This window comes from Scyliorhinus torazame, chromosome 10, assembly GCF_047496885.1.
Source record: "Scyliorhinus torazame isolate Kashiwa2021f chromosome 10, sScyTor2.1, whole genome shotgun sequence".
In the NCBI taxonomy this organism is placed as follows: Eukaryota; Metazoa; Chordata; class Chondrichthyes; order Carcharhiniformes; family Scyliorhinidae; genus Scyliorhinus; species Scyliorhinus torazame.
Window position 1 is genome coordinate 145,110,882 of NC_092716.1, and position 24,018 is coordinate 145,134,899.

Here is a 24,018-nt window from a genome sequence, read left to right on the forward strand (position 1 = left end):
GTGAACCTTTAAAAGCTAGGTTTTGTGGACCTTATCAGATTGAAAGGAAATTAAGTGAGGTGAATTATGTGGTAAAAACACCAGATAGAAGGAAGACTCACCGAGTGTGTCATGTGAATATGCTTAAAGGGTACTTTGAAAGGGAAGGAGAGAAAAAGGAGGAGGTTTTAATGATTCTAACTCAAAGTGATGAACCAAATCCAGATGACTGTAAATTGGACATACCTCAAATTAAATTGGAAATGAGGATGTTCTTAAAAATTGGGATAAATTGTTGAGTTACCTTCTAGAGGAAAAACAAACTGACCTGAAAGAGTTATTGATATCACATGGGCAAGTTTGTGGAGATAAATTGGGAAGTACTAAAATGGCTATACATGATGTAGATGTGGGAAATGCTGTTCCGATCAAACAACATCCATACAGACTTAACCCTTTAAAATTGGCACAGGTTAACAAAGTGATTGAGTGTATGCTTAAAAATGGCATAATTGGAGTGGGTTGCAGCCAATGGAGCTCACCCATAGTGATGGTACCAAAACCAGATGGCACCCAACGGTTGTGTGTGGACTATAGAAAGGTTAATGCAGTTACAAGAACGGACTCTTATCCTATCCCACGTTTGGAGGATTGCATTGAGAAGGTAGGACAATCAGTTTTTATTTCCAAACTGGTTTTACTGAAAGGTTACTGGCAGGTACCTTTATCCGAAAGGGCGAAGGAGATTTCAGCTTTTGTGATTCCAGATGGTATATACCAATTCAAAGTTATGCCATTTGGCATGAAAAACGCCCCAGCCACATTTCAACGGTTAACTAACGAAGTTGTTTCAGGATTACCCAATTGTGCGGTATACATCGACGATCTGGTAATTTTCAGCCAGACATGGACAGAACATTTAAAACATCTGGTGGAGTTATTTGATCGTCTTCAGGAGGCGGGTTTGGTGATAAACCTAGCCAAAAGTGAATTTGGAAAAGCCCGAATCACTTCCTTAAGTGGTTTTCAATACCCTCGAGACGACGGGAAATAATGCGATTTCTTGGCATGAGTGGAGTTGATCGAACATTTGTGCAAATGTTTTGTAGTGTGATTGCTCCACTGATGGACTTGCTGAAGAAACGTCGAAAATTTCAATGGACAGCGGACTTTCAACAGGTATTTGAAAGCCTGAAAGCTGTGACAACCAATGCTCTTGTGTTGGAGAATTGCAAGGGACTCTGTGATCAGATTGAACTAAAGTATCTAACTTTAAAGAGAAATGCCGAGGTGTAGAGTCATGGACGGATCATGCGGAGACCTTCTTGTTCAAAGAGACTGTCAATCATGAAGGATTTAATTTGGAGGAAGAACGAGAAAAAAAATGGACTATATGGACCTGTTTGCATGTGTTGTTTTTCAAAATAAAAAGTATATTTGCTGTGTGCATTTCTTAAAGAATAGTGCAAAGGTGAAAAATGAAACCATCTTGAAGTTGATGGTTTACTTCATTTTCTTGTGGGGAGGTGTCATGTGAGAGTACCTTTAAGAAATGGGTGTTTAAGAAATGTACCTTTGAGAAATGGAGCTGCTCATGTTACTGGAGTGATGTCAGAGTGTGGGTGGAGCTGAGTTCTACTTCTGCTTTTTAGTTTCAGTTTGAGAAAAGCTTGGGTGTGTCTGTGTTTTTCAGTGAGCTGCATCTGAAGTAGAGCTGTACTGTTGATCTCTTCCATCTAAAGACTATCTATGGATCACTTGGTGAACCCAGAATTGTAAAAGGTCTGAGCATTGAATGTAAACCTAATGTGCTCCTGTTTGAAGGTTTGTCAAGTCTTTTGGATGTTAAAAGGACAGCTTACAGGGTTACTTAGTGTTGTAGTCTTTGGGGTTGTATTTGAATTAATGGTTGCTTAGATGTTCAGTTTGTTTTAAAAAGGTTAACTTACGTTCATAGAATAAACATTGTTTTGCTTGAAAAAATACTTTTCCTTTTCTGCTATACCACACCTGCAGAGTGGGCCGTGTACTCCCCATACCACAATCTATTAAACATTGTGGGTCAGGTGAACCCTATGATACACTTTGGGGTTCTCTAAACCCTGGCCCATAACACAACACACTTCTCCTTGTGTCCCTACTAATGGCTGATGACTCTTTTTGAGGTTTCCAAACACAAGAGAAGAGCAGTACAATGAGGCACATGTAATTTTAGGCTGGTGAATACCCACTTTTGATGCCTGGATAGATTAGGTGGAGTTCTTTCATATGCACCAGAAAATATTTTCAGAATTATCAGTGAGTGGTATGCATTTCACTATTTGGCTAGCAATTTGGTCGACATGGCTAAAGGTGGAGCCAGCTGCAGGGATTGTATTGTAGAAACCAACACATGTGGATACCATTAATTCAAAGGAATTTTCTTTTCCCTAATATAAAGAGTTGCAACTGACTAATAAAGCACCAGATGCATTTTTACTTTTATATAATCCCAATTGTTACTCCAGTGTCTCCTCCAGAACGCTTTCAAACCCACTAGAATACACTTCTGCAAAAAACAAGGCAAAGTTATTTTAGTACTTTTAGCATTTATTGATTGTACGTAAGATGTATCTTTTTCTCCAACTTGACTTCAGTTGCAAACACAAATGCTTCAAGCATGCTTACCTTTCCTAATGTTTTTCTCAATGATGGTTACATAGTTATCGCGGTCACTTCTACTTTGCTCATGATTAAAACCAATTGAATGTAGTAACTCATGCTGTATAATGCCAGGTTGTATACAGCTATATTTTTCCAATGAAATAAACTGGACACGTCTATTATATCCTATGTTTGACCAGCAGCTAAAAAGTAAAAAATAAATAAATAATAGTAAAGACTTAAATTGATGTTTATATCTTATAAATCATATAAATTGTCAAAGGAAATGATGAATTTCGTCAAATTTTAATGGGGTCTCTGCTGGTAGTGTTAGTAATCCCATTAAAAGATGTGGTGCTGAGCTATACATATCAGGAAAGTCTGAAACTCAATTGTTTCTCTGTGCTGAGTCAGTCAATGGGAACTCTTTAAACTTCCTTCAGTATTTCCAGAAAAGGGAAGAAAAATCAGCTCGGAATTCTGCTCCTGTGTGTACCATATACAAGATGCACTGCAGGAAACTATCCAGGCTTCTTAGACAGCACCTTTCAAATCCACCACCACTACCATCTAGCAGGACATAGATAACAGATGTATGGGAACCCCACCATCTGGAGGTTGCCTTCCAAGGCACTCACCACCTTGACTTGGGAATACATTGCCGTTCCTTTACTGTCGCTGGGCCAAGATCCCGGAACACCCTCCGGAAGAGAACTGTGGACTGCAGTGCTTCAAGAAGTCAGCTCACCATCACCTTTTCAAGGCAATTAGGGTTGGGCAATAAATGTTGGCCTAGCCTGCGATGCCCGCAACCCACGATTGAATTTTTAAAAAGTCATCCAGTGACCTATTACGTAAACGTTAGCAATTAGATTCAGCAATGATACTGTCAAGGTTAATGTTATAACCCACAGTGGACCCATGAGGCTCGGCTAATTAGGAGCCCCCTCATAAGCAGTAGAAGAAATCAGAGTATTTAAATGTGGCCCGAGTGTGAGCAAGAGCGTAGTTCCATCCGGCACCTGTGTACATAGTTTTCGCATCTCAGTAAATAAACCTTTTATTCCCAACACTCCCATGTGGCTGCTTCTGTGAATTCAATACTAGCAACAAGGATGTGATGGACGTCCTCAGCTTCGGGCGCGCCCTTCCCTGGAGTGGGGCATCCCTACGGCCCGGTTCTCTGCTCAGGACAGCAGCCTGTCCAGGGTCAGGCCGGTGGCCTAGGAACCTGACGACCAGGCGGGGCCCCTCCTCTGATCCGGAAGAGGAAAACTCCAGGTGATATGAAACGTGTGGTCGGAGACGCTGCAGGGAGCAGTGACCGCGAGATGGTCCATCCATCCGCTCCTCCGCTTGAACTGATCATCTGCCCCAGTTACGCAGCATTTTTGTGGAAGAGCCCGCAGATGATTGTCTGCAGTTGAACTGCGTTGTGTCACCCAAAGTTGCCCCCATTAGGGTCACGGTTCCAGTAAATGGCCACTCATTGCTAATGAAGTTAGACACAGGTGCGCCTTCTCAGTTGTCAGAAGGCACAGCTTTGTGAGACTCGGAATGGGAGTGCAGGTCCTGCCATTACGGGACACTGAGGCTCATTTGGCCACATATACCAGAGAACCGCTGGCCATTACGGGGATCATGGTGACCCAGGTGGTCTATGGACATCAGTCCGCTTGTTTGCTCCTGATCATTGTGAATGGTGACAGCCCCAGTTTGCTGGGCCGCGACTGACTACAACACCTCCACATTGATTGGCAGAAGGTTTTCCGAATGGTCTCAGGAGGCCTCAACGCGATGTTGGTGAAGTACCCTGAGGTTTTCCAGATCGGGCTGGGGGCGATCAGCGGTACCATGGAAAAGATCCATGTGGAACCTGCAGGGCAAACAAGGTATTTTCATGCTTGCTCAACTCCCTAGGTGCTTCTGCCTAAGTTGGAAGCGGAGCTCGGTCAGCTCAAGAGCCTAGGGATATTCTGGCTGGTGAAGTTTGTGAACGAGGCACTCTGGTCATCCCCATGCAATGGCACAGTTCGCCTCTGTGGCGATTATAAATCGCCAGTGAATCGGGCCTCCAATCAGGATTGGTATTGAATGCCGCGGATTGAGAACCTATATGCCAAATTGGCCAGAGGTCACTGATTCACCAAGCTCGATATGAGCCACGGGTATCTCCAGGTGGAGCTGGACCCGGAGTCTCGTCGGTATGCGGCGGTGAACACGCATAGGGGTTTTACGAGTATCCAGCTTGCCTTTTGGTGTGGAATCATTTTCCAGCACGCGATGGAGAATATTCTGCGGGAGTTTCCACGCGTAGTGGTCTATCTGAACACCGTCTTGGTCAGGAAAATGACTGAACAGGACCACCTGAATAACTTGGACAAGGTGCTCCGTCATTTGCTGAGTCAGGCATTTGCATCCGCAGAGTAAAATGCATTTTTCATGCCCGAGAAGTGACCCATCTGGGCTATCGCGTGGTCTGGGAGAGCCTCCATCCGGTTAAAGAAAAAGTATGGGCCATCCAACAGGCCCCACGCTGGGAGGCGACAGAACATTGTTCATTCCGGGGCCCGTAAATTACTCCTTCTTCTGAGGTCATCACTGCATCTGTGGTGACAAGTGCTGTGCCCTCAAAATTACAAGGACGAGGAGAATGCAGTGTACCCACAAATATCAGGATGCCCATTTTGATAAGTAACATAAAAACATAGAAAATAGGAGCATGAGGAGGCCATTCAGCCATTTGAGTCTGCTCAGCCATTCATTATGATAATGGCTGATCATCCAACTCAATAGCCTAATCCCGCTTTCCCCCATATTCTTTGATCCCCTTCGCCCAAACTACTATATCTTACTGCTTCTTGAAAAAAATCCTGTAGTAACGAATTCCACAGGTCGACCACTCTCTGGGTGAAGTAATTTCTCCTCATCTCTGTCCTAAATAGTCTATCCTCAGACAGTGACCCCTGGTTCTGGACACACCCACCATCAGCAACATCCTTCTTGCATCTATGCTTTCTAGTCCTGTTAGAATTTTAAAAGTGTCTATGAGATCCCCCTGATTCTTCTGAACTCCAGCAAATACAATCCTAACCGATTCAATCTCTCTTCATTTGTCAGTCCTGTCATCCCAGGAATCAGTCTGGTAAAGCACTCCCTCTAGATCAAGAACATCCTTCCTCCGATAAGGAGACCAGAACTGCACACAATATTACAGGCGAAAGAGAAGCTTTGACAAAGAGTCATTGGACTTGAAACGTTAGCTCTTTTTTCTCCCTACAGATGCTGCCAGACCTGCTGAGATTTTCCAGCATTTTCTCATTCGTTTCAGATTCCAGCATCCGCAGTAATTTGCTTTTTTACACAATATTACAGATTTGGCCTCACCAAGGCCCTGTATAATTCCAGCAAGACATTCCTGCTCTTGCACACAAATCCTCTCTCTATGGTGGCCAGCATACCATTGGCATTCTTTCCCGCCTGTGGTACCTGCATGATTACCTTCAGTGACTGGCGTACGAGGATACCCAGGTCTCGTTTCACATTCCGCTCCACTAATTTATGGCCATTCAGATAATAATCTGCCTTCTCATTTTTGCTACTAAGGTGGATAGCCTCGCTTTTCTCCATATGAAACTGTATCTGCCATTCATTTCCCCACTCACTCAACTTGTCCAAATCACACTGAAGGTTCCCTGCATCTTCCTCATAGCTCACTCTCCCACAGGGGTGGCACGGTGGCACAGTGCTTAGCACTGCTGCCTCACAGCTCCAGGGTTCAATTCCATCCTAGGATGACTGTGCGGAGTTTGCACTTCCACCCCGTGTATGCGTGGGTTTCCTCCGGGTGCTCCAGTTTCCTCCCACAGTCCAAAGATGTGCAAGTTAGGTGGATTGGCCATGCTAAATTGCCCTTAATGTCCAAAAGTTTAGGTGGGGTTACTGGGTTACGGGAAAAGGGTGGAGGCGTGGGCTTAAGTAGGGTGCTCTTAAGTAGGGGCCAGTGCCGACTCGATGGGCCGAATGTCCTCATTCTGCACCGTAAATTCTTTGATTCTACAACTTGGTGTCATCTGCAAATTTGGAGATATTACATTTTGTTCCCTCATCTAAACCATTTATATTGTGACTAGCTGGGATAGTAGCACTGATCCCTACGGTACCCCACTGGTTACTGCCAGCCATTTAAAAAACACCTGTTAGTTCCTACTCTTTGTTTCCTGTCTGCCAACTAGTTTTATATCACCTCAATACACTACCCCTAATCCCATGCTCTTCAATTTTACACACAAATCTCTTACGTGGGAATTTGTCAAAAGCCTCCAGAAAGTCCAAATATACCACATCCACTTGCTTGCCAACTCTACTAGTTATGTCCTCGAAGAATTCCAGTAGATTTGTCAAGCACGATTTCTTCTTCATAAATCCATGCTGATTTTGTCCGATCCTGCCACTATTTTCCAAGTGCTCTGCTATAAAATCTTTAATGTGGAGATGCCGTCGTTGGACTGGGGTTGAGCACAGTAAGAAGTTTTACAACACCAAGTTAAAGTCCAACAGGTTTGTTTCGAATCACTAGCTTTCGGAGCACTGCTCCGGCCTCAGGTGAATGAAGAGGTAGGTTCCAGAAATATATATATAGACAAAGTCAAAGATGCAAGACGATACTTTAAATGAGAGTCTTTGCAGGTAATTAAATCTTTACAGATCCAGAGAAAGGGATAATCACAGGTTAAAGTGGTGTGAATTGTCTCAAGCCAGGACAGTTGGAAGGATTTCGCAAGCCCAGGCCAGATGGTGGGGGGTGAATGTAATGCGACATGAATCCCAGGTTCAGTTTGAGGCTGTCCTCATGTGTGCAGAACTTGGCTATAAATTTCTACTCGGCGATTCTGCATTGTCGCGCGTCCTGTAGGCCGCCTTGGAGAATGCTTACCCAAAGATCAGAGGCCCTTGACTCCTGAAGTGCTCCCCGACTGGAAGGGAACATTCCTGCCTGGCGATTGTCGCGTGATCTCCGTTCATCCGTTGTCGCAGCATCTGCATGGTCTCGCCAATGTACCACGCTTCGGGACATCCTTTCCTGCAGCGCATGAGGTAGACAACGTTGGCCGAGTCGCACAAGTATGTACAACGTACCTGGTGGGTGGTATTCTCACGTGCAATGGTGGTGCCCATGTCGATGATCTGGCACGTCTTGCAGAGATTGCCCTGGCAGGGTTGTGTGGTGTCGTGGTCGCTGTTCTGAAGGCTGGGTAGTTTGCTGCAAACAATGGTTTGTTTGAGGTTGCGCGGTTGTTTGAAGGCAAGTGGTGGGGGTGACCTTGGCAAGATAATCATCTTCATCGATGACATGTTGAAGGCTGCGAAGAAGATATCGTGGTTTCTTCACTCCGGAGAAGTACTGGACGACGAACGGTAAATAATGGCTTCTAGAATTTTTCCCACTCCTGACGTCAGGCTTCCCGGTCTATAATTCTCTGTTTTTTCTCTACCTTTTTAAATAGTTGAGTTACATTAGCCACCCTCCAATCTGCAGGAACTGTTCCAGAGTCCATTGAATCCTGGAAGTTGACCACCAATGCACTCATTATTTCTAGAGCCACTTCCTTACGTACTCTGGGATGCAGATTATCAGGCCCTGGGGATTTATCAGCCTTCAGTCCCATCAATTTCCCCAATGTCATTTTGATACTAATATTGAATTCCTTAATACAGTGACTCTGGGGCATGTCAAAGGCTAGGAATCCTATGGCGAATAACCCACCTCCTGACCCTCCAAAGCCTGTCCACCATCTACAAGGCACAAGTCAGGAGTGTAATGGAATACTCTCCACTTGTCTGGATGAGTGCAGCTCCAACAACACGCAGGAAGCTCAACGCCATCCAGGATAAATCAGTCCGCTTGATTGCTCCCCCTCCCACAAACATTCAAACCCTCCACCACCGATGAACAGTGGCAGCAATGTATACCATTTACAACCTGCACTGCAGTAACTCACTCAGGTTCCTCAGACAACACTTTCTAAACCCACGACCACTACCATCTAGAAGGACAAGAGCAACAGATACCTGGGAACCCCACCACCTGGAGGTTCCCCTCCAAGTCACTTACCACCCTGACTTGGAAATATATCACCGCTCCTTCACTGTTGCTGAGGCAACAGCCTAGAACTCCCGACCTAACAGCACAGTGGGTGTACCTACCCCTCAAGTACTGCAGCGGTTCAAAAGGCAACTCACCACCGCCTTCTGGAGGGCAACTAGGGATGAACAATAAATGCTGGCCTAACCAGCGATGCCCACATCCCATAAATGAATTGTAAAAAAGGTCCACACGCTCACTAAACTCTGCATTCCCCAAAATGTTTGGTATCTGATTTGTATCCTCATTTGTGAAGAATGAACCAAAGTAAATGTTTAGTTGCTCAGCCATTTCTTTGTCCCCTATTATACATTCCCCTGTTTCTGACTGTAATCTACATTTGTCTTCACCAATCTTCTTCTCTTCACGTACCTGTAGAAACGGTAATGTCAGTTTTTATGTTCCTTGCAAGCTTACTTTGTACTCTATTTTCCCCTTCTTATTCAATCCTTTGGTCCATCTTTGCTAAATTCTAAACTGCTCTCAATCCTCAGACCTGTTGTTTTCCTTGGCCAATTTGTCTGCTTCTTCCTTGTATCGAATACCTTGGCCACCTTTCCCATTTTACTTTTGTGCCAGAAATATGCATATCTGGATCTTGCTCAACAAGTGTGAGATGCAGATCATGATATCTCGCAAGGTTCCATTGAATCTCACTTGAGAAAATTGAGACCTTTACATATTCTTATGCAGTCCAGGCCAAAGAAAAATTGCATTTGTGCTCAAGTTTTCCTTACTCCTAAATGACCTCTGCTTCCAATGCCTTCAGCATTTGGACTTGCATCTTGAACCCTATGATTCACCAGGCCTTTATCTTTGGAAAAATCAGCAGAGAACTTGTATCTGTGCACTCTGGGATGTGAAAGTTAGCACAACAGTGCAATCCCTGTATCAAAGGACTTGATCTAGTCATCGCCACATTAATGAGAATTGTTTAGCAGACACTGAAATGTGTGAGTGGTTTGCGAGACCATCATCGCTGTGGGTCATCTCACTTTGCAGCCATCTCACTTTGAGAAACAATTACTATTACGACCCCCTGGGCTAGTGGGTGGTCAATTCTAACCCCACTTGACCCGGAGTCGCAACACAATAGAAATGAACAAATAATTCTTAGAAAAACACCTAAAGTCTTTGGCCCTTGCCAGCCCAAGTCACCAGATTTGTAAAATTAAACACAATTAATTTGTATTAATACGAACTACAATTAAATATGCAAAAGATACAACTGATTCACTATTATTGAATTCCTAACCACCCTCCCTTTCACTCGCACCCACCCTCTACACACACACATACACACACAAGACAGACAAACAAACAGAGGGGAAAAGGCGTGTGTAAAAATAATGATGAAAGTAAAAGGATAAGAGTCTTTGTTTCAGATAGTCATCTTCCAGCCCACCTCGCTTCAATCTAGGCTTTCAGTTCGAAGTTTCTGATTTCAGTCTGTAATGATTTTCATTCAGGTTCTCTGAAGATTCAGAAGTATAGAAGCTATGCAGTTTTTCTGAAGAAAGAGAGAGAGAGGGAGAGAGAAAGAAAGAGAAAGAGAGAGGGAGAGAGAGAGAGACAGAATCACATCTTCTTCTCTGAGCGTACAGGACCCAATTGTCCTTTCTGTGATTCTCTGAAAACCATCCCAATTGGGTAGAACCCAATCACCTCCTGTTGCTGGGCTGAATGCGGATTTTTTCCAATTCATTGACACCAGACAACCAATTGACCCAAATCCATCCAATCTCTCGCAGGTTCCAAAAAGTCTGAATTCAGGGGCGAAATTCTCCCCCAACGGCGCGATGTCCACCGACTGGCGCCAAACACGGCGCCAATCAGACGGGCATCGCGCCGGCCCAAAGGTGCGGAATGCTCCGTATCTTTGGCGGCCTAGCCCCAACATTGGGGGGCTAGGCCGACGCCGGAGGGATTTCCGCCCCGCCAGATGGCGGAAATGGCGTTTGTTGCCCCGCCAGCTGGCGCGGAAATGCGGCGCATGCGCGGGAGCGTCAGCTGACAGTTTCCCGGCGCATGCGCGGTAGCGTCAGCGGCCGCTGTCAGTTTCCGCGCATGCGCAGTGGGGAGAGTCTCTTCCGCCTCCGCCATGGTGGAGGCCGTAGCGGAGGCGGAAGGGAGAGTGCCCCCACGGCACAGGCCCGCCCGCGGATCGGTGGGCCCCGATCGCGGGCCAGGCAACCCCCCGGGGTCAGATCGCCCCCCGCCCCCCCAGGACCCCGAAGCTCACCCACGCCGCCTGGTCCCGCTGGTAAATACCAGGTTTGATTTACGCCGGCGGGACAGGCAATTTCTGGGCGGGACTTCGGCCCATTTGGGCCGGAGAATCCAGCGGGGGGTCCCGCCAACCGGCGCGGCCCGATTCCCGCCCCCGCCCAATCTCCGGTACCGGAGACTTCGACGGGGGCGGGGGCGGGATTCATGGCGGCCTACGGCCATTCTCCGACCCGGCGGGGGGTCGGAGAATGACGCCCCTGTTGTTCAAAAGCTAGCACAGGGTACTATATTGCAGCTTTTGAGATCCTCAATTTCCCTGCTTGACTTAAAGGTATAAGTCCATTCAGCAACCATGGATCAAAATGATAACAGCAAACTAAAAGAAATGGGACAAAAGGGAATCAACATGAAGGGCCCTTACATACCTCCCGCCTGGAATGAAAGATCAGGGCACGGGTGTATCATTATGAGGTATGCAAGACATAAATAATAATAATCTTTTATTGTTACAAGTAGGCTTACATTAACATTGCAATGAAGTTACTATGAAAAGCCCCTAATCGCCACATTCAGGCACCTGTTCGGGAGAATTCAGAATGTCCAATGCACCTAACAGCACAAACAGATATCCATTCATCCATCCCCATTATATACGGTTCCTTCGCAGACTCTACATTTGTAACTCACCAACCCTTAAACCCATGACAAAGCATCTACTACCATATCATCCTTTCCGGGAAGTGTACAATTTCAATATTAAACTGTCGTAATAATAAACTCCAACAGAATAATCTTGCATTCTTGGATTTAAAGTTTTCTATAAATGCAAGTGGATTATAGTCCAAGCTTAATTTATGGTCATGCCGGTCACATACTTCAAAGTGCTGAAGGGCTAGTAGCAATGCTAAGGCTTTCTTTTCAATGGTGGAATACTTTCTTTGGCCCAGACTTTGTTTTTAAAAACAAAATCCCAATGGTCTCTCTATTCCTTCATCATCGTCTTGTCATAGCACTGCATCTGCACCTACCCCTAGGCCACTAGCATCCGCAGCCATTTTAAATGGTCTGGAAAAGTCCAGGACAGCCAGCACCAGTTCACTTATTAATCTGGCCCTCAACGTCTCAACCGCCGCTTGGTAGTCTGCAAACCACTGCATTTTCACTTGTTTATGCAGCATATCCAACATGCACTGGATTTCATGTTGAGCCAGTCTCCATGGGTTTGAATGTTTCTTAATTAGTTAGAAATTTCCTATATCTACATCATGATTAGCTTTTTTTCTTTTTTTTTTTAAATTTAGAGTACCCAATTATTTTTTTCCAATTAAGGGGGAATTTAGCGTGGCCAATCCACCTACCCTGCACATCTTTGGGTTGTGGGGGCGAAACCCATGGGGAGAATGTGCAAACTCCACACGGACAGTGACCCAGAGCCGGGACCGAACCTGGGACCTCGGCAACGTGAGGCAGCGGTGCTAACCACTGTGCCCCCGTGCTGACCCCTACATCATGATTAGTTAACGTAGTGCACCCTGGTGTGTCCATACAGACCTATCTTTATTAGGTCTTTCTGCTGCTCTTCTTCTGAATTGGCAAACCGGGCCTCTAAATGTCCAAAGATGTCTGTATTGGTTAGTCGTACTACCAGAGGGTAATTCTGTGCACTATCTACTCCTCTTCTCCTACTTCACTCTCCCCATCACTGTCTTCTTCTACTACTTGTACCACCTGGCACATTTGTTCCTTTCTATCCTCCTTCCTATAATAGTATTTCTTTGACATGTTTATATGGCACAACTGGCCCTTCTTCCTATGGTCTGGAATATTGATCAAGCAAGTCACTTTACTCACTCACCTAACAACCTTATAGGAGCTACTGAAGTTTGCTTTCCGAGGTTCACCCTGCAATGGCAACAATGCTAATACGTCACATCCAGCCTGGAAGATTCTGGACATAGCATGTTTGTCTTCTTACAGTTTCATTCTTGCTCTAGAAGCCTTTCAATGCTCTTGGGCTATCTGACAAGCTCCTCTGAGTCATTCCAGAAATATGGTACATAATCCAACATTGCAGATTTGTACTGTGGTTTCAGAAACTTCTCTTTCATTAATTTTAATGGACCTCATATTGCATGGCCATAAACTTACTCAAGTTGGTTAAACCTAGTAAATTCGTTCAAAGAATCTCAGGTGGCAAATAGCAAAAAATCTAATTCCTTGTCCCAATCTCTTGGATATTCGTGGCAATAGGTTCTAATCATGGTTTTTAGAGTCTGATGATATCTCTCCAAAGCGCCCTGAGTTTGTGGATGATAAGCGGTTGATTTTAATTGTTTGATACCTAGGCCATAATTATGACCAAGAAAAGTTTAGACATGAAGTTAGAATCCTGATCAGATGGTGCTTCTAAAGGTAGGCCATAGTGTGCGAAAAACTGTGTCAACCTTTCCTTAGCTGTAATTGTTCTCAAAGGGATAGTTTCCGGAAATCGAGTCGTCATATCCATGACCATAAGAATGTACTGACGTGCTGCTTTCATTTTAGCCAATGGTCCTATGCAATCTACTGATACCAGACTAAATGGTTCTTCAAACATTGGTATGGGTATGAAAGTTGCAGGTTTAATACATGTTGGGGTTTACCTATTACCTGATAGATATGATAGGTCCTACAGAATTGCCCTAAATCCTTATGCAGTAGTGGCCAGGAAAAATGTTTGTTGACTAATGCCTGAGTTTTCCAAATTTCCACATGTCCTGCCATTGGTATCTCATGTGCTATCTGCAGTACGTCCCTACGATATTTGGGCAGACCATATGTGATGAACAATCATCTGTTCCTCATTCGCAGGTCTGTGAGGATGTCTCCACTTCCTCATCAGAATTCCATTCTTAATGTCATAGCACTCTGCAACCCCCTCAACCTGAACTTCTGTGACAGCTGACTGTGCTAATCTTTGTATTGCTGAATGTTCCTCCTGGGCCTCAATTAATAAAGTCCTACCAAACACTTCATCGGAATTATCCCCATTCTCAAGGATAGTTTTGGCTACTGGATAAAAGAACATGAGGAGAGGGGCAGAGAGAGAATAAAAGAGCGTGAGAGCGGCGGAGACACAAAGTAATAGAACGCGAGGAGAGTGGCAGAGACACAGCAAAAGAGCACAAGGATAGCGGCGGAAGAACAGTAAAAGAGCACGAGGAGTGCGGCGGAGGCACAGGATAAAAGAGTACGAGGAGAGCGGCGGAGACACAGTAAAAGAGCGTAAGGAGAGCGTCAGAGACACAGAATAGAAGAGCACGAGGAGAGTGGGATTTGTGACTTAGTTCCAGGGAGCAGTATCGGTGAGCGGAGTGCTAGAGTGGTGAGTATATAGAATAACTTACCTCAGGTGAAAAAAAACTGATAAAGTGACATCACAGGAAAGCTGTGACCTGATTGGCTGGTAGGGAATCTGCACTGAATTTGAAAATAAAACATTGATAAACTAAATAAACTAAAATAATTAACTAAGTAGAGGAGTAATTAAACCGGAGGGAGGAAATTGCTGTATTTAGGATTTCATATTAGAACTAGTAGAAACTAGTGCCAGGGGCAATATAGTTAATTGTAACTCAATTTAGTAAGGATTGAATAAATATTTATTTAAAATCAATTCATTAATTAGTGCTAGAAATGTCAGTTAGAGGAGTGCTTAACCTATGAGATGTGGGAAGTCCATGAAACTTCCAACGTTCTGGCCAACTGCATCTTGCCAAGTGTACCCAACTGCAGCTCCTCACAGAGCGCATGGATCAGTTGGAGCAGCAGTTGAATGCACCTAGGAGCATGCAGGTGGTGGAAAGCACCATAGACAGGAGTTTTGGAAACATGGTCACACCCAATGTTCAGTAGATAGATGGGTGACCACTAGAAGGAACAGGCAGTCAGTGCAGGAATCCCCTGTGACTGTCTCCCTCTCGAACAAGTATATTGTTCTGGACACTGTGGACGGATAGCCTATCAGAGGGAAACAACAGCAGCAGCCAGAGCAGTGGCATCATGGCTGGGTCTGTTGTTCAGCAGGGAGGGACAAAGCACAGACGAGCAATAGTTAGAGGGGACTCCATAGTCGAGGCACAGATAGGTGCTTCTGTGGAATTGAAAGAGTCTCCAGGATGGTATGTTGCCTCCCTGGTGTCAGGATCCAGAATGTCTCTGAATGGGCGGAGGCATCCTTAAGGGGGAGGGTGAACAGTCAGTGGTCATGGTACACATTGGTACATAGGCAGGAAGAGTGATGAGGTCCTTCAGGGTGAGCTGAGGGAGTTAAGTAGTCAATTAAAAAACAGGACCGCTAGAGTTGTAATCTCAGGATTACTCCCTATGCCATCTGCCAGTGAGGCTTGAAACAGGAAGATAGTGGAGCTAAACAGCTGGTGTAGGAGGGAGGGTTCCAGATATCTGGATCATTGGGATCTCTTCAGAAGCAGGTGGGATCTGCATGTAAACTGGAGGGCACAAATATCCTGGACACGAGGTTTGCTAACGTCACTCGGGAGGGTTTAAACTAGTGTGGTGGGGAGGGGAGGACGAGGATGGAGCCAGAGCAGTAGGTCAGCAAGTGAAATAACTGAGGAGAAAAAAACTCAAGGAGATGTTGCTGAATACAACGGGACTGGTGGCCTGAAGTGCATTTGTTTCAATGTGAGAAGTATAACAGGTACAAAGAACAAACAAAGAACAAAGAAATGTACAGCACAGGAACAGGCCCTTCGGCCCTCCAAGCCCGTGCCGACCATACTGCCCGACTAAACTACAATCTTCTACACTTCCTGGGTCCGTATCCTTCTATTCCCATCCTATTCATATATTTGTCAAGATGCCCCTTAAATGTCCCTATCGTCCCTGCCTCCACTACCTCCTCCGGTAGAGAGTTCCAGGCACCCACTACCCTCTGCGTAAAAAACTTGCCTCGTACATCTACTCTAAACTTTGCCCCTCTCACCTTAAACCTATGCCCCCTAGTAATTGACCCCTCTACCCTGGGGAAAAGGTAAGGCAGATGAACCTAGAGCTTAGATTAGTACTTGGAACTATAATGTCGTGGCTATTACCGAGACTTGTTTGAGAGAAGGAAAGGATTGGCAGCTAAACATTCCAGGATTTAGATGCTTCATAGGGGACAAAGGGGGATGTAAAAGGAGTGATGAGTTGCATTACTGATTAAGGAGAATATCACAGCTGTGCTGTGGGAGGACACCTCGGAGGCCTCATGCAGCGAGGCAATATGGTTAGAGCTCAGGAATAGGAAGGGTGTAGTCACAATGTTGGGTGTTTATTACATGCCTCCCAACAGCCAGCGGGAGATAGAGGAGCAGATATATAGCCAGATTTTGGAAAGTTGTAAAGGCAACAGGGTTGTTGTGGTGGGTGATTTTAACTTCCTCTATATTGACTCTGACAAATTTAGTGCTGGGGGCTTGGATGGGGCAGAATTTGTAAGGAGTATCCAGGAGGGCTTCTTGCACAATATGCAGTGGGTGGCACGGTAGCACAGTGGTTAGCACAGTTGCTTCACAGCGCCAGGGTCCCAGGTTTGATTCCCACTTGGATCACTGTCTGTGCGGAGTCTGCACGTTCTCCCTGTGTCTGCGTGGTTTCCTCCAGTGCTCCGGTTTACTCCCACAAGTCGCGAAAGGCGTGCTTGTTAGGTGAATTGCACAGTCTGTGTACCCGAACAGGCAACGGAGAGTGGCGACTAGGGGATTTTCACAGTAACTTTATTGCCGTATTGATGTAAGCCTACTTGTTAGAATAATAAAGATGATTAAATATACCTAGTCCAACAAGGGGAGGGGCCATACTGGATCTAGTATTGGGGAATGATTTGATTTGATTTATTATTGTCACATGTATTAGTATACAGTGAAAAGTATTGTTTCTTGTATGCTGTACAATCAATGCATACCGTACACAGGGAAGGAAGGAGAGACTGAAGAATATAATATTACAGTTATAGCAAGGTGTAGAGAAAAGATCAATTTAATACGAGGTAGGTCCATTCAAAAGCCTGATGGCAGCAGGGAAGAAGCTGTTCTTGAGTTGGTTGGTACGTGACCTCAAACTTTGGTATCTTTTTCCTGATGGAAGAGCGTGGAAGAGAGTATGTCCAGGGTGCGTGGGGTCCTTAATGAGCCCGGCCAGGCGGTCAAAGTTTAAGTAGGGGAGCATTTCAGGAACAGTGACCAAAATTCATTAAGTTTGAAGGTACTGTGGATAAGGATAAGAGTAGTCCTCGGGGAGGGCAGCACGGTGGCGCAGTTAGTTAATCCTGCTGCCTCACGGCGCCGGGGTCCTAGGTTCGATCCCGGCTCTGGGTCACTGTCCGTGTGGAGTTTGCACATTCTCCCTGTATTTGCGTGTGTTTCACTCCCACAACCCAAAAATGTGCAGGGTAGGTGGATTGGCCACGCTAAATTGCCCCTTAATTGGAAAAAAATAATTGGGTACTCTAAATTTAAAAAAAAAAGAGTCCTCGGGTGAAGGTGCTAAATTGGGGGACGGCTAATTATAGCAATATTAGGCAGGAACTGGACAATTTAGATTGGAGTGTCAATCAACATCTGACATGTGGGAGTCTTTCAAACCTCAGTTGATTAGAATTCAGGACCGGCATGTTCCTGTGAGGATGAAAGATAAGTGTGGTAAGGTTCAGGAATCTTGGACAACGAGGGATATTGTGAGCCTAGTCAAAGAGAGAAACAAAGCATTCGTAAAGGCTAGAAAGCTGGGAACAGACAAAGCCCTTGAGAAATATAAAGTAGGAAGAAAGTTAAGCAAGGAATCAGAGGGCTAAAAGGGGTCATGAAAAGTCACTGGGAAATAGGATTAAGGAGAATCCCAAGGCTTTTGATACGTATATAAAGAGCAAGAGGATAGCCAGGGAAAAGATTGGCCCACTCAAGGGCAGAGGAGGGAATCTATGTGTGGAGTCAGAGGAAATGGGTGAAGTGCTCAATGAGTACTTCATATCAGTACTCCCCCCCCCCCCCCCCCACCCCCAGGGAAGCCCTGACCATTCCCATGGGTGAATAAAGGCCGAAAAAGGGAGTATCTGGTGCTCTCGGCAGGCCAGGCATCTTCGCACAACCTGCTCAATGTCAGCATCAATCCTTAGCGACCAGACATTGTGACAACATCATTTTTGAAACCCCTGGGTAACTATCTGCCAGTCCTAGACAATCAACTCCTGGCCTGGCTGCAGAACGGCTACACAAGTTCCCCACAGGAGGATGTCATCTTCGATGCTCCGTTCCTGCTGTTTCAGGACAGGGGGCTGCAGGGAGGTCACCTGTAATCCACCATGCAGTAAAATGTGGTGAAGCTTCGCCAATGTGGGATCTCTCTGCGTCCACATGTGTATCTGTGCGGCTGTTACCGGCAGAGTGTCCATGAAGTTTTACAATCTTCATGACTTTGTTTGCCACTGGTGGAGACAGGGGGCTCACACGCAGCAACAGATGGCTGGGGGTTTCAGCATGGGCAATCTGACTCCTGGGTGACACTGAAAAGTGTATTCACATACCGCCAGCAATAGAACCCAGTGCTGAAACCAGGCTGAGGCTATGGGAGGAATCCCCTTGTATTACTTAAATTGACCCAGCAGTACTTATGGCCGGTGATATTAAAAAATTACCAACCATCGACATATTGATGGAGTTTTTTTATGGTGAACATCACAGCCATAATCTTTTTCAATCTGGGCGTAGTGGCGTACCACATCTGCCAGGCTTCTGGAACATTCTGTGTCATCGCCCCATCTATGGGATAGTACTGCCCCGATGCCGTATAGAGTGGCATTGCAGGTGAGTTCGAGTGGTCGGGATGGATCATAGTTGGAATAAACTTCTCATAATAATTTATGAGTTCCAGAAATGATTCAATTCCGTGGCATTTTGTGGAGTCAAGGCCCCTTTTATTTAATAGATTCATAGAATTTACAGTGCAGAAGGAGGCCATTTGGCCCATCGAGTCTGCACTGGCCCACCCAAGCCCACACCTCCACCCTATCCCCATAACCCAGCAACCCCACCCAACACTAAGGGCAATTTAGGGCACTAAGGGCAATTTATCATGGCCAATCCACCTAACCTACACATCTTTGGACTGTGGGAGGAAACCGGAGCACCCGGAGGAAACCCACGTGCACCCGCACAGTGACCCAAGCCGGGAATCGAACATGGGACGCTGGAGCTGTGAAGCATTTGTGCTAACCACTACGCTACCATGCTGACCTTTCTCTGAACTTTCTCCTCCTTAGGGTAAGAAGCCATCCTGATTCACTTTATAACTCAATTATGTCAATGCCTTTGTTTAGAAGACACACTTGCCTCTCCTGGGGGTCACCATCACCAACAGTCTGTCCTGGTCCACTCATGTTGATGCAACAGTCAAGAAAGCCCAACAACGTCACTACTTCCTCTGGAAGCTAAAGAAATTTGGCATGTCTGCATCGACTCTCACAAACTTCTACAGATGTGCCATAGAGAGGATCCTTTCCGGCTGCATCACAGATTGGTATGGCAACTGCTCGGCCCAAGATCGCAAGAAACTGCAGAGTGTGGTGAACTCACCCCAACGCATCACACAAGCTTGCCACGCTCACATTGATTCTGTATACACCTCCCGCTGCCTCAGGGAGACAGGCAGCATTATCAGATCCCCCTCCCACCCAGGCTTTGCCTTCTTCCAGACCCTTCTATCAGGCAGAAGTACAGAAGTCCGAAGGCCCGCACATCCAGACATAGGAACAGCTTCTGCTTAACAGCTACTAGACTCCGCAACAACTCCCCCTCGGACTGATCCGTTCCCTGTGAGAACACTATTCACGATGCCCTATGCTGCTCTTGCTCATGTATTTGCTTTGTTTGGCCCCTTGTTCCGCACTGTAACCAATCACTGTTTGTCGATGTACATTTGTCAATGTACTCTGTTGATTATTCTTTTTTGTCTACCATGTATGTACTGTGTACGTTCCCTTGGCCGCAGAAAAGTACTTTCCACTGTACTTCGATCCATCTGACAATAAATCAAATCAAATCAAATTCAGGCCGATGCCTACTTAGAAAAATTGCCTAAGTACCTCCTCCAGATTGTTCATGTGTTCTTTTTTGGTGGCTCCATCTTCACCCTTTGAAAAATTGCGTAGGCGGAAGAGACCCCAAAGGGAAGGCGAGTGTATTCGAGCAGCCCCCCGTGGGGATTTCTAGTCGAATATTTCTGAGATTCTGAGTCCGATTATAACTGAAGATATGCTTGGCTCATATACAGTTTGGTAACGAGTATCCCCCAACCAGTTTCGCATGCAAATCCTCTACGTGTGGTTTTGGGTAATGGTCCAGACAGAATGCCCTGTTTACAGCCAGTTTATAATCCCCACAGAGGTGAACAGACCTGTCCGGCTTGTGCGGAGTCTGCACATTCTTCCCGTACCTGCATAGGTTTCCTCCTGGTGCTCCGGTTTCCTCCCACAAGTCCCGAAAGACCTGCTTGTTTGGTGCATTGGACATTCTGAATTCTCCCTCTGTGTACCCGAACAGGCGCTCGCCGGAGTGTGGCGACTCGGGGATTTTCACAGTAACTTCATTGCAGTGATAATGTAAGCCTACTTGTGACAATAATAAAGATTATAACACTGGGAGCACAGGTGCAGCCCATTCTGCAAATTGCATAGGGTGTATGATGACCAAACTCTCCAGGGGCTGCAACTCAACATTCACCTTTGTGAGCAAGGCGCATGGGACTGATCATGCCCTGAAGTACCTGTGCTGGGCCTCTGGGTCCACACAAATACGTGCCTTGGCTCCTTTTATCTTTCCCAAATTCTCCTGGAATTTGTCCGAAAACTTTCCAAGGACTTCATAGAGGTTTCCGGTGCCCATCTGGAAAATTTGCTGCCAATCGAAGCGGCCAATCATGCCTCATTTGGTGAGGTCCTGGCCCTTGCACCACGAACAAAGGTAGCCTGACTGTTTGTTGTCCATGGGTCACCAGGGTCACAGTGGTTCCTATAATGCGTAATGATGTACGCATCAGTGTACATCGCCAGTCTGGCCTTGGTGTTGTGCAGATTCAATGGCACAATTCCTGTGTGAAGCTGGCGGAAGATCTGCTGACCAATGATAAAGACAGCTGCCCCTATGTCCATCTCCATCATAAGGGGGTATCCATTTGCCTTTAGTTCAACTTGAATCAGCACCACTTTCAGGATTATGCAGATCGATTGCATCATATTTTCCTCATCAAATGGGGCACATGCAAAACCCTGGCTCAAGGGGACCTCATCATCTGACCAGGGCGGTGCATTCTCTGCTCGTTTTGGCGGTCTTGGTTTCCAAGTGTTCTATGCCCACAGCCCTGGCAATGTTGCCAGAACTCCCTCTCATTCTCAGGGATTGGATTGGATTTGTTATTGTCACGGGTACCGAGGTACGGTGAAAAGTCATTTTCTGGGTGCAGCTCAACAGATCATTTAGTACATGAAAACCCCCCCCAGCATAATAGGGCAACACAAGGTACACAATGTAAATACATAGACACAGACATCTGGTGAAGCATACAGGAGTGTAGTTTCAGTCAGATCAGTACATAAGAGAATTGTTTAGGAGTCTGATAACAGCAGGGGAGAAGCTGTTTTTGAATCAATTGGTTTGAGTTCTCAAACTTTCGTATCTCCTGCCCGATGGAAGAAGTTGGAAGGGTGAGTAAGCTGGATGGGAGGGGTCTTTCATTATGCTGCCTGCTTTCCCAAGGCAGTGGGATGTGTAGATAGAGTCAATGGATGGGAGGCAGGTTTGTGTGATGGTCTGGGCGGTGTTCACGACTCTCTGAAGTTTGTTACGGTCTTGGGCCAAGCAGTTGCCATACCAGGCTGTGATGCAGCCAGTTTGGATGCTTTCTATGGTGCACCTATAAAAGTTGCTAAGAGTCAATGTGACATGCCGAATTTCCTTAGTTTTCTGAGCAAGTATTGGCGTTGTTATGCTTTCTTGGTCGTAGCTTCGACGTGGGTGGACCAGGACAGATTTTTGGTGATGTGCATGCCTAGGAATTTGAAGTTGTCAATCATCTCCACCTCGGTCCTGTTGATGCAGACAGAGGTGTGTACAATACTTTGCTTCCTGTGGTCAATGACCAGCTCTTTAGTTTGCTGGCATTGAGGGAGAGGTTGTTGTTACTACACCACTCCGCTAGGCTCTCTATCTCCCTCCTGTATTCTCACTTGTCGTTGTTTGAGATCCGATCCACGACAGTTGTGTCGTCAGCAAATTGAGTTGGAGCCAGATTTTGCCACGCAGTCATGTGTGTATAGGAAATATCATAGGGGGCTAAGTACGCAGCCTTGCGGGGCCCCGGTATTGAGGACTATCGTGGAGGTGGGGTTGTTGTTTATTCTTACAGATTGTGGTCTATGGGTCAGAATGTTGAGGATCCAGTTACAGAGTGAGGAGCCAAGTCCTAGGTTTTGGAGCTTTGATATAAATTTGGCTGGGATGACGGTGTTGGAAGTGGAGCTGTAGTCAATAAATTGGAGTCTGATGTAGGAGTCCTTGTTGTCAAGATGCTTCAGGGATGAGTATAGGGCCCGGAAGATGGCGTCTGTTGTGGACCGGTTGCGGCGGTATGCGAATTGCAGTGGGTCTAGACATTCTGGGAGTATGGAGTTGATTTGCCTCATGACCAACCTCTCGAAGCATTTCATTACAATCGATGTCAGGGCCACCAGACGGTAGTCATTGAAGCACGATATCCCTCTGGTCCATGGTGGCTCTGAACATTGAGCCCGAACATGATGTTGTACCCTTGGTTGTCGTTTTGGAGATGACCTGGCATTGGAGCACTGCACTGGGACACCGCTGGAGTCTGACATGGAGGTCGAGCAACATTATGGACACTATAGTCCATGGAGCCTTGGAGTTCCTGAACCCCATTTTCAATGTTTTAGCATGACAGCGCTAGCTCAACGGCACTTTTTAAATCCAGTGTAGACTCTGCCAACGGCGTCCTCTGTGTAATCATGTCATTGATTCCGCACAGCAGCCGATCCCTCAGTATCAACGCTCATCTCGCCATCAGAGTCGAGTCAAGAAATTCGTAACTGACGCCCCCGGTGTCCAAACAGCAGTGTTGAACCAGCACCATTACGTGATTACCTACAGTTTTGGGTCAGAATGATTGGACACCTATCTACCAATTCATCAAATGATTTTGAATCCAGCGTAGCTGTATTAGTGAGGCTTTTTATAATGCTGAAGGTTGGGTACCTGCAGGCAATAAGGAGGATTACCTTCTGTCGGTCCACTCCAACATTGCCTTTGGCATGGAAAAAGTACCCACCCACTCTGCATACTAAGTTCAATCTTCCAGGCCCGTCACAAACTTAAGTCAGTATCACATGTTGTTGTAAGGCAATCTTCCGGAGTGGCTGGGACGTCCAGAATCAGAGTTAAAATTAATTTTACCTTGTCGCCAGTATTATAAGACCCAGGAAACCGAGTGGTAAGGTGAACGTCGATTTAATCAAGGTTACAAAACCTGGTGGGTAGCATGTGGCGCAGTGGTTAGCACTGGGACTGCGGCGCTGAGGATCCGGGTTCGAATCCTGGCCCTGGGTCACTGTCCATGTGGAGTTTGCACATTCTCCCCATGTCTGCGTGGGTTTCACCCCCACAACCCAAAGGTGTGCAGGTTAGGTGGATTGGCCCTTAATTGGAAAACAAAATAATTGAGTACTCTTAAAAAAAAATTTTTAAAGGTTACAAAACCTCTCCTATGGCAGCAAAATATTTACACAGTGCAGTCCCGTTGGAACAACCAAGTGTTGTTCCCTCTTTGATAACGACATTAGAACAGCATGCACTACTTTAGGTGCAGTCTCACCAATGTGGAGCAAGACTTCCCTACTCCATTCTGTCCTGCATTAAAAGCCAACATTATATTTACCTTCCTAATTATTTACCTTTTTTGATTAATTCATGGGA

General features: G+C 45.9%; 1 protein-coding gene across 1 annotated transcript in view; it reads right to left on the reverse strand.

Annotated features, from left to right (window-relative positions):
* LOC140430266 (low choriolytic enzyme-like) overlaps positions 1–24,018 on the reverse strand; it is a 183,240-nt gene that overhangs the window by 99,449 nt on the left and 59,773 nt on the right. Inside the window, exon 5 of the mRNA XM_072517691.1 lies at positions 2,647–2,825. Coding sequence (XP_072373792.1) covers positions 2,647–2,825 — 179 coding nt within the window. The remainder of the gene's footprint in view (positions 1–2,646; positions 2,826–24,018) is intronic.